Here is a 10,021-nt window from a genome sequence, read left to right on the forward strand (position 1 = left end):
CTGGGCTGCAGAAGCACCGACGCCTACTTGAGACCTTGATCCAAGGAGAACCACTTTTCTTTAATCCGTTTCATAAAATGGCACCTTTGCTTTAAGAAGACTGCTTTCGTGAACTCACTAAACTTCGTGTAAACAAGTCAAATGCCTCTTAGGACCCCGGTTCACCCCGGGGGGGTCATTTTACGGTCGTCACAGTACGTGAAATGAACATTCAGAAATCAGCGAGTGATCTCTACCAGTTTCATATACACTAAGTCACACTCATGTTGAGAACGCAGCCCAAAGAGCTTAACGAGAATAACATAAATTGGGGAAACACTGGCTCATTGGAAAAGGATTTTATTTTACCATAAAAATGCAAACTGGAATAAACACGTCTCCTAACGCGAACATTACAGCTATTTTTAAGCATTTCTGAGCTTCGCTTGGAGAAGCCAACAATTATAAAATTTAACAAGTTTGCAGCCATAAGTCTGTTTGAAACGTTCCAAGTAAAAATAATTTAGCAAAACGGCTTCTTAAAAAAACCACACAGGCTAACCTTCACTAGAAACCAAAGCTAATCTTAACCAACCTTTTTTTTTTTTTTTTTACGCTGAATGACTTGGATTTGTAAAAAGTGAATGTTGGTGACGTAAGGAGCAGCAGATCATCCGTTCCACCTCCCCACCTGCCCACAGCTTAAAAGATGGCAGGTCTGAGTTTCCATCCTACACCACTCACAGCCTCCTCGCCGGTGACTTAAATGCACTCCACCAGAACTTCATTCCGAATCTTCAAACTTAGAAAAAAAGGGAAAACAACAAAAAAACAAAAAACCCCTCCAGGGCAACGCTTCCTGTTTCCAGGGCCCTGTGGGGCCATGGCCGCCACACCGGTCCGTCCCCAGTGCTGAGACACGTGGCTCCAGTGAAGTCAGCACGAATCCTGCGCTCCACGTGCACGGTGGGTCTGCGACCCTCACCCCTGCCGCCTGGGCAGTTTTCCTGACTCTCAGAGCACTGGCGACGTTAAAGCTATCGGATCAAGAGTTTGAAGGGAAACTGAAGCTCCGGACGGACGGACGGCGATGCCTGGGACCGCGAAGGGCAGGGGCCCGGGGGCGCCGCCGTCCTCACCGACAGGCTCCATGGGCGTGCCGGGCGGGACGGGAGGGGCGCGGAGGAGGCGCGGGACGCTGGCTCCACGGGCCGGGCGCCCGGCATTACCTGTTCCAGGCGCTGCGGTGCCGGCCGGGGGACCCCGAGCGCGACCGCTCGCCGCGGCGGTGGCGGCTGCGCTTCCGGCTGGAGCCGCCCCTGCGGTCCCGGCTTCTCTCCCGCTGGCCGTGCCGGTCTCTGCTGTGGGACCGCCGCGACCGGCCGTGCTCGGGGCTGGCGCTGCGCCGGCGCGGGCTGCCGTCCGGGTGCGAGCGCTTGCGGTGGGGCCGCCGCTCCTTGTGCTGCGGCCGCCCGTCCTCCCGGCTGCCGGCCCGCCGCGGCCGGCTCCTCTCCCGCTGCTGCCTGTCGTCGCCGCCGCTGCCGCGGTCCCCGCCGGCCCGGCCGCGGCCCCCGCTGGGCTCCCGGTTGCACTTGTCTTGCTCGGAGCGGGCGTCCTTCCTGGGCGCGGCGCTGTGGTCGCAGGCGGCGGGCGCGCCCTTGGGCTGCTGGGTGTTGTCGGGGATGCAGGCCAGGATGCCGGGGCACCTCTTCTCCGAGGGGCTGTCGTCGGGGGCCGCGAGGCGCGGACTCGGGGCCTCCGGGCCCGGGGCCCCCTCGGGGACGCTCCCATTCACGTTCTGGGCCGCACCGTCGCTAGCGGGCCGCGGCGCACTCTCCTCGGCGACGCCGGGGGGCGGCGGGCCGGCTGGGGGGTGCAGCGCGGCGGCGCCCGCGCAGCCGGCCGACACGGTGTGCAGGATGTCCAGCACGGGCTGCAGCAGCTCGTGGGAGACGGCGCGCTCGCCGGGGCCCGGGCCGCCGTCCGCCTTCTGGCTCAGCAGGAGGCTGAGCAGGCGCTGTCGCAGCTCCCGCTCCCTGCGCTGCAGCCCCAGCGCGCGCTCCTTCTCCTCCTCCACGCGCCGCAGCTCCGCCTCCTGCAGCTTCCGCCGCTCCTCCAGCTGCTGCAGCCGCAGCGTCTCCTCCTTCTGCTCCTGCTCCTGCAGTTTCGCCGCCTGCGGGACAGAGGGGGGCGCGCCTGAGCGGAGAGCCGAGCCCGGGCGCGGGGTGGGGCGCCGAGCAGCCCGTGTGCGCGTGCACGCGTCCGAGCCGGAAGGAAACCCGCGGCAAAGCGACGTGGCAGGCCTCGCGGGCGGGCGGGCCGGCCCTGCCGTCAGGCGGGGAGGTCGCCCCCACGCGGGGCGCAGACTAGGGCGCAGACGCACGCTGTCGCGGGAGGCGGGGGCCTGCCTGGGTCAGTGTCTTCACCGTTCACCGCGGAACAAGAACTGAGCCGCCACACGTCTCCGCGCGCGCCACGCCGCTTCCCCGGGACTGATCACAGCTGTCATCAGACAACAGGTTAGAGTCGCCCCGCGCCTGACTCCGCGGGCACACGGCCTGCCCACGCACGAACACCCGGCCAGGTAGTCCGCGCGCCCCGGGCCCGCAGGAGTGACCGGTCGGGCCTCCAGGAGGTGCGTGGAGGGCCGTCCACACAGCACCACTGAGACCTGTCGGATTCGCAGTGGCGGACAAGGACAAATCACAGAGAAAGGGCACGGCCAGGTGGGGCTCCGAGGCGCGCCCTGCCTTCCCAAGGCCTAAGTCCCCTGCGCGGCAACCCAGCTCAGCCCTGGCCTCCCACCTGAACCAGCCTGGATGCAGGGGATGCCCAATCCCAGCTCGGCCAGCTCTCTGAGAGCACAGCAGGGCTCTAAGGCCTGGAGCGAGGCGGGGACGCTGCCGCCGCCATCCCCTGCGCCAGCCTCGTCCCCGTGGGCGGCGGGCGCACCGGCGGGCGGGCGGGCGGGGGCGGCGGTACCTTGGCCCTGCTCAGCAGCTCGGCGACGAGCCGGATGGACTGCAGGTTGCGCTGGGCCAGCAGCAGCCGCCGCTCCTCCAGCCGGATTTTCTCGTGCAGCCTCTTCTGCTCCTCCGCCTGCAGCTTCTCTAGCCTCTTCTGGCTACGGCGCAGCTCGCGGTCCCTCTGCTTCTGCTCCCGCCGGCGCACCTTCTCCTCCCGCTTCCTCTCGCGCTCCAGCGCCTCCAGCTCCTTCTGTTTCCTGCGCGAGACACACCAGGCCTCGGTGAGGCAGAGACGCCGCGCCAGAGCCAGGGCGCAAAGCCCGGGTGCATGGAAGGGGCCGCGCGGCGAGCGGGGGAGGGCCGCCGCGCCGAGGTTTGTGCATCGAGATTCGTCCTCCGAGCTGCGCCACCAAACCTCGGGCGAGTCCAAGGACCCAGGTGCGGCGGGAGTGCCAGGTGAGGGGGCATCGCCTCTCGGGAGAGAGCCCTGCCCAGTGTGACCCCCACCCTGAAAGTCTGGAGAAAGGACCCAGCGCGCGGACGCAACTCAGGTGGTTTGAACCAGTATGAACCAGGGGCACGCTGGTGGGGGCAGGATGGGCGGGAGGAGGGGGGCTGCAGCGGCCTCGCCCAGAGAGGTCCCGGCAGGCTTCCCGGCGGTCCCTCGGCCGCCTGTTGGCACGGCTGCCGCCGGGCACATGAGCTCACTGGCCAGGCAGGTCCAGCTCCGACGGCAACTTCTCCAACGAGCCCCCCGGGGGAGACAGAACCCCCCTCCCGCCCCAGCCTTCACACCACCAGAACCCCGGGCCCCGGACACGCATGAAGCCCGCATGCCCAGCCACAGGAGGGTTCTGGAAGCACCCTGCAAACCGAGAGAGACTGGACTGGGGGAGCCCCTTTCACAGGAAACTGGAGAAAAGGCAACACATGGGAACACAAATCCATCCCGTGTGCTGTGGGGTGTCCCCCCGGTCGAGGGGTCCCTGAAAGCACACGACCCTGCAAGGTCACATTAACCCCACGCACAGTCACTGAGCGCGCTGGGAACACACCACGCCCACCAGCAGCATCCTCACAGCACCCCTTCTGGGGGCCGCAACCAGGCCCCGAAGGCAACCAAGACCCCGACCAACAGGGCGAGTCTGAAAACCCAGGGGTGTGTCCGTACAGCACACCTGCAGCCGCCAAGTAACTGGTGGGGCCGGCAGAGGGGAGGCAAGGCCACTCTGGGCAGGACACCACACAGGTGCCACCTGTGAGGGCAGGAGGGTGACCATCTGCAGAAGAGCTAACACTGCTCCCTGGGGCCAGACCCCACAGACACAGAGCACCAGGACTAGGAAGCGGGGGACCCCACCTCCCCTGACATGGAGGAGGAAGGTGTCCTTCCGGAGCCGTGGGTCAGAGCGGCCTCGCAGGGACTTGTGAGTGACCACCGCTCTAAGCAGCCAGAGCAGGACTCTCCATGTCCAGGACGTGATGGCTGCAGGTTACGTTCTGATCCCTTTTAAGACCAAAGGACTCAAGCACCCTCCCCCGTGGCAGAGATGCCCTGGCTCCCCAGGCCCGGCTCACACTTAGGCCCACAGTGGGGTCGCCTGCCCAGCCACCCAGCCCTGTCCACCATCCCGGCCCCATTCTCGTCCCAGACAGCCCTTTGCACCCTTGTGACCACAGCAGAGGCGCCGTCCCACTGGCTGTGGGCCCGTGTCCTCACGCCTCCCTGGGACACATTCTGCCGTCTGTCCTCGAAAGCTGCCCTGAGTCTCAGGGTTCCATCAAGGTCAAGGAAACTGCCTTTAGTGAGACCTCAGAGCTGCTTTCAGAAATGCAGTGGGTGACGCTTCAGCACCCCAGCTCGGGGCTCAGCGGTCAGTTCATCTTGGAAGAGTGGAGAACAAGGCCCATCCGGGATGAGAGCTGGGGGGGGCGGTTTGCAGGCTCCTGAGCCCCCACCACCTTCCCTGGTTCTGCCCCAGAGGACCATGCTGACGCCAGGACTGTCCTCTGTAAGTTCTGAACCCCGCTCCAGTGCCACCCCGGCCCCGACTCCCCCTGGCACGGCCTGCCTGCTCTGGGGCTCCTGTGGGGCCTCTGCTCCCCGACCCATGCCCACAACCTCCCACACACCACCCGTCTGTCCATCCCAATGCCCCCCCCAACCCCTGGCAGCAGGGGAGCCACACGGGGCGCATCAAGAAGACAGCGTGGTCTGGACCCACTACTGTGGAATAGGGCTCTGATGCAAAGAAGGAAACCGCTGAACGCAGACACAGCTCTGCATCCCCATTACTGACGTCGGTGAAGAAGGGAACACAAAACAGAAGCCGGACGGTCGGGGCACGAGTTGAGTCAACCCAGCCGAGGGATTCACAGAAAGGGGAAAGAACGGGCCTGGGCAGACCCAGCACATTTAGACAGCACTCGGCGAGACGCAGGTCACAAGCCCAGCCTGTGACACACATACGCACACGCACACAGGACACGAAGCTGGATGGAAACGTGAGCGGGACAGCGGCCAGGACGGGACAGGAGCAGCTCCTTGCTCTCCAAAGTCCAGGCGGTGTCACGGGTCATGCTGCTCTCACAGCACAGAAAACAACAGCGTGGCCCGAGTCTGCCTTCTGATGCCTGAACCGCAGATACATTAAAGTCCTCCTAAATGACTTTATAAAACCCGCCCTATGTCGTGCGTTCCCGGCTTCACGTCGTTAAGGCAACTTCGGTGTAAACGCAAAAACCCGCAGAACAGCCAAGACTCGGTGGCCGTTTCAGCAGGACACGCGCACGGCGCCCAGGGACACTCGGAGGGCAAGGCCCAGGCCAGGCCACCAGGCAGGGGCGGCGTGGGGGGCAGGAGGTGACCTCCGGGGAGAGGGGCAGGTGGGCTGAGTCTCCAGCTGCGGTCGTGCAGGCGCACCCGGACACACAGACGCGCGCGCGCACCCGGGCGCCGGGCAGGAACCGCGAGGCGCGCGGGGCGGCAGGTACCTCTCCTCGGCCCTCTGCCGCTCCTCCGCCTCCTTCTCCCGGCGCTTCTGCTCCTCCCGCTGCTGCTCCAGCTCCTGCAGCTTCTGCCTCTCCAGCTGCCGCTTCTTGATGGACGCGTCGCTCAAGTGTTTGGTCGAATCGAAAGAGACCTGCAGGGGTAAAGCGGGGCAGGATAGGAGGACCCCATAAGCGCTCCTGAGAGGGGGCCCCCCAGATTCATTTCAGAGAACGGGCTCCCGGGACACCCTCCCCCCGAGGGGCCGGCGTCACACTCGGCGGCCAGGCCGGAACCCCTCCCAGCAAGCCCCCCGTCAAGCAGGGGTGCAGACGCTCCCTGAGGCACAACTCGCCTTCACTGCCAAAACAAAGTCTCCCGTTTTCCAAGACAGCTTCCCCCCTCCCGCTATGGGGGGGGGGGCACCGTTCCCTCCGGCCAGCTGCCACCCGGCCTGCGACTTCCCAGCCACAAAAGCCCCAGCTCCTCCTCAGAGCCAGGCTGGCTGCCTTGTTGCTGTGAAACCACCACATGTCAGAGCCTGGACTGACGAAGGGAACACCCACTGCTTCGCAGACGCGTTTGGGACGCCCGGCACAGTGCCTTTCAGGGCACCCCGACCGTCAGCGCCTGAACCGTCACGAAGTCCGCCCCCCCTCCCCCCGCTTCCCAAGACAGAGCTCGTAAAAGGGGAGTGGGGGCCACCTGCTTTTCTGTCTGTGCGCGTGGAACTCCAGGGGCCGGGCCTAATGCAGGGACTGCATCCGCGGGGACCACCCCCCACCCACCCCGGGGCTGGGGGCCGGGGCACGGGGCCGGGCCTCACCTTGATGTTGCAGGCCACGGCCTTGCCGTCCTCCCCCTTGTACATGAGCTTCATGCCGCGCAGGGCGCTCATGGCCTGGATGAAGCCCACGTACTCGCGGTACTGAACGTAGGCCTCGAAGTTCAGGTGCCCCCCGAAGCTGAAGGTGTGGAAGTTGCGGCCGGTCATCTCCTCGCGGTAGGGGTCCAGCATGGGGATGTCCACGTTGCGGATCTCCCCGAAGCGCTCGAACACCTTGAGCAGCACCTCCTCGCTGGGCTTCTCGGAGCCCGACTCCTTCAGGGCGAACCACTTGCAGGGCAGCCCCTCCAGGTGGATGGTGTCCGGCCGCTCCCCGGGCAGCGTCTCGTTCATGTCCTTGGCGTCGCGGAAGAAGGAGTCCCAGTCGTGGCGGGTGGGGAAGTCGACCTTGAACTCGGCGGCACGCACCTTGAGGATGTCGGAGAAGCCGCTCAGCTTGATGGTCTTGCCGTCCAGGCAGGCCAGGAAGGACTTCACCAGGCTCTTGTTCTCCACCTCGCCCTCGAAGCGGATGAAGTCCATGGTGCTCTTGGAGATGCGCAGCGTGGAGAACTGGTGGTTGTGCACCATGCCCTTGAGCCGCTCCATCACCTCCCAGTTGGAGATGGACTTGCCCGGCTGCTTCAGCTGCGGGAGTGCCACACTGATGGTCATCTTCGTGATGGGCTTCAGGTACAGGCCGTAGGAAGGGCACAGCTCCACTGCCTCAGACGTGTCGTGGACGATGGTAGCCGCGGCCATAGCCGGGACCTTGGGCCTGGAACAGACACACACAGACACCCACAGCCGTCAGAGCCACCCCGAGACCAGCTGGGGAGAGGCGGCCCCGGGCTGGCTGGCACTGTGGACCCAGAGAAGGGAAGCCAGTCGTCTCCTCTGCCAGGTCAGAGGCATTGGTCTCTACCTCACGAAAGGCCCTCATACCCTGAGATGTCAGTGCTTTTGTCAGATTACAGGAAAGCGCGGAAAAAACCAACTAGACTGACAAAATCTGTTAGGATCGGCTGACTGCCCAAAGCCCCCATCGACACTGACCTACCCCCAACAGTAGAAGCAGCTCTCCCAGGGTCTGGGGAGCAGGGAGCTCCCTGCCCTGGGTGTACCAGGCACGGGCCAGCTCCACTGGCAACCTCCACCAGAAGGTGCAGACAACCTGCTGGGGAAGGGACGGCCCAGAACACGCTTCTGGGACGGTCTGTGGGGGAGAAAGAGCCCTTGTGTTTCCCCTGAAGAAACAGGAAGTTTCAGGCTGAGAAAACAGCCAAGGACCATCCACTTCAACATCCTTGCTGTGGGCAGACACATCCTCTCGTTGCCCAGATTATGCAGAAAAAGGGAGAGGGCCCTTCCGAAGCCGGGGGCTGGGAGCAGTCCGCACCCTATGCCTCAACCGCGTCTTCCTTACTGGCCTGACAAGTGGCTACTTCCGGAAAGCCAGGCCCCAGCGATGAGCCCAGGGAAACGCAAACAATACAGGTGGTGGCCTCGGCTATCTGTCCGCCCACCAGCGAGCTCTCAGAGGCTGCCTGCCCAGCTCGGGGAGGAGCCCCAAGGTGGTGGGAGCTTGGGGGGCGGGCCCCAGGTGGTGGGAAGAGTCACCTGGGCAGGTCTGGGGCACTGGGCAGCTAGGAGAGGGGCTCTGACCTGGGCTGAGACCAGAAGCCTCCCCCAGGACCCGGAGGTCCACGGGGGGTGCTTGAGCCAGAAACCTGGCACCCCCACTGCCTGCCAGGAACCCCGGCTGCCCTGGTCACCTGGCTGCCCCTGTACCGGGGGCATGACCCCCAGCCCGCTGCTGCCCTGGTACTCCTGGCCGCCGCCGCCGCCAGTACCTCCACTCCCTGCAGCTGCGCCGCCCCCAGCTCCGGCCTACCCTCTCCCCAGACGCCCCCCGGGGGTCGTCTCGATACCCCCGTACACCCCCATTAACCTTGGTCCCCCCGGTACAGCCTCGTTACCCCCAACCTCTGTCGCGTCCGCCTCTCTGGCACCGCCCCTGCCCCCCGGTACCCGTGGCCCGCTGGGAACCCCCCCGTAACCCCAGTCGCCCCTAGCTCGTCTCCCAGCCCCTGGGGACCCCCGCCCCCTGCCCCTGTGTCCTCGCCCTCAAGACTCCCGGAGACCCCCGCCCTCGGTACCCGTCACCCCAGTCCCGGTCCCCACCTCCTCGCAGCCCCCGACCCTCGATACCCCGACCCCAGGCGCCCGGGCCCCGACGGCCCCGCCACCGGCCTCCCGCACGCCCCCGAACCCTGGGTTCCCCGCCCCCGGTGCCCGTTCCCGAGACCCCGCAGACCCCGGCCCTCGACACCCCTGCCCCGGGTCCCCGCCCCCGAGACCCCCGCCCGGCCGGCCCGGCCCGGCTCGCGGAGGGGGGGCGGTTGCGGGCGGCGCTCACCGGCGCGGGGCTCCGCCTGAGTCCCAGGCCGCCGCCGCCCTGGCCCCAGCTCTCAGCAGGGCACCGACGACCCCGGCAGGCGCGGCCTCCCCGCCCGGCGCCGCCACCGTCCGCCGGAGGCGCCCCCGACGCGACCCACCGCCGCCGCCGCCGCCGCCGCCGCCGCCGCCGCCGCCGCCGCCGCCGCCGCCGCCGCCGCCGCCGCCGCCGCAGCCCGCCCCTGTGACGCATTTCCGCTTCCGGCGCCCGGGCCCGCGGAAGCGGCCGCGCGGCGACTGCCCGTTTCTCCTCGCGGCCCTGGCCCCGCCTCCAGAGGCGGGACTTCCGGGGCCGAGTGGGTGGGGGAAGAGGCTGGCCCGGGCTTTGCACTGCGCGTGCGCGAGCCCATCCCGCTTCCCCACGCCTCCTCCTGCGTTCAGGTCTGAGCAGAGGCCGCACCTGGGGCCGGAGTGCGGGGCCGCCGGACTTAGGACAGAGGGCAGGTGTTTAGGCCTAAATTATTTTTGTAATTATGCATCACACATCGAATATCAATGTAATTTTATCATAAGCTATTATCTGTAGCTCCAATTCTTTGTCCTGGAGTAATATGTGCAGGGCTGTATATATCACTCTTGTTGAGCATGGATAGAGACTGGGAAGAAGATGAGATATCACCCCCAGGATTACAGGACCACAGGTGCAAGCATTTTGCAGATGTAATTCAAGTCCTCAACCCGTTGATTCAAGTTAATGAAATGAGAGATTATTCTGGGTGGGCCTGACCTAATCAGGTGTCGAAGCCAGCGAGATTTGAAGCAGCAGGGGACACAGCCTGGTTGCCTCGAGGAACCAAACTGCCT

At 65.5% G+C, this 10,021-nt stretch overlaps 1 protein-coding gene across 1 annotated transcript; it reads right to left on the reverse strand.

The window, feature by feature from the left end:
• Nucleotides 1–323: 323 nt before the first annotated feature.
• On the reverse strand, nucleotides 324–9,324 carry LOC105103087 (A-kinase anchor protein 17A). The gene is made up of 5 exons (XM_064482646.1): nucleotides 9,180–9,324; nucleotides 6,761–7,538; nucleotides 5,940–6,088; nucleotides 2,962–3,202; nucleotides 324–2,152 (listed from the first exon to the last, which is right to left on the reverse strand). Exons 2-5 carry the CDS (start codon nucleotides 7,520–7,522, stop codon nucleotides 1,205–1,207), a joined length of 2,100 nt encoding a protein of 699 aa, XP_064338716.1. The 5' UTR covers nucleotides 7,523–7,538; nucleotides 9,180–9,324; the 3' UTR covers nucleotides 324–1,204.
• Nucleotides 9,325–10,021: the final 697 nt, after the last annotated feature.

Source organism: Camelus dromedarius, chromosome X, assembly GCF_036321535.1.
Source record: "Camelus dromedarius isolate mCamDro1 chromosome X, mCamDro1.pat, whole genome shotgun sequence".
Taxonomy (NCBI): domain Eukaryota; kingdom Metazoa; phylum Chordata; class Mammalia; order Artiodactyla; family Camelidae; genus Camelus; species Camelus dromedarius.

Coding starts and splice junctions, on each gene's coding strand:
- LOC105103087 (XM_064482646.1), bottom strand. CDS start 7,522: ATGGCCGCGGCTACCATCGTCCACGACACGTCTGAGGCAGTGGAGCTG. Junction 3,203..5,939: donor CGGCAGAGGGCCGAGGAGAG/GTACCTGCCGCC, acceptor TGTCTCGCGCAG/GAAACAGAAGGAGCTGGAGG. Junction 2,153..2,961: donor AGCTGCTGAGCAGGGCCAAG/GTACCGCCGCCC, acceptor TCTGTCCCGCAG/GCGGCGAAACTGCAGGAGCA.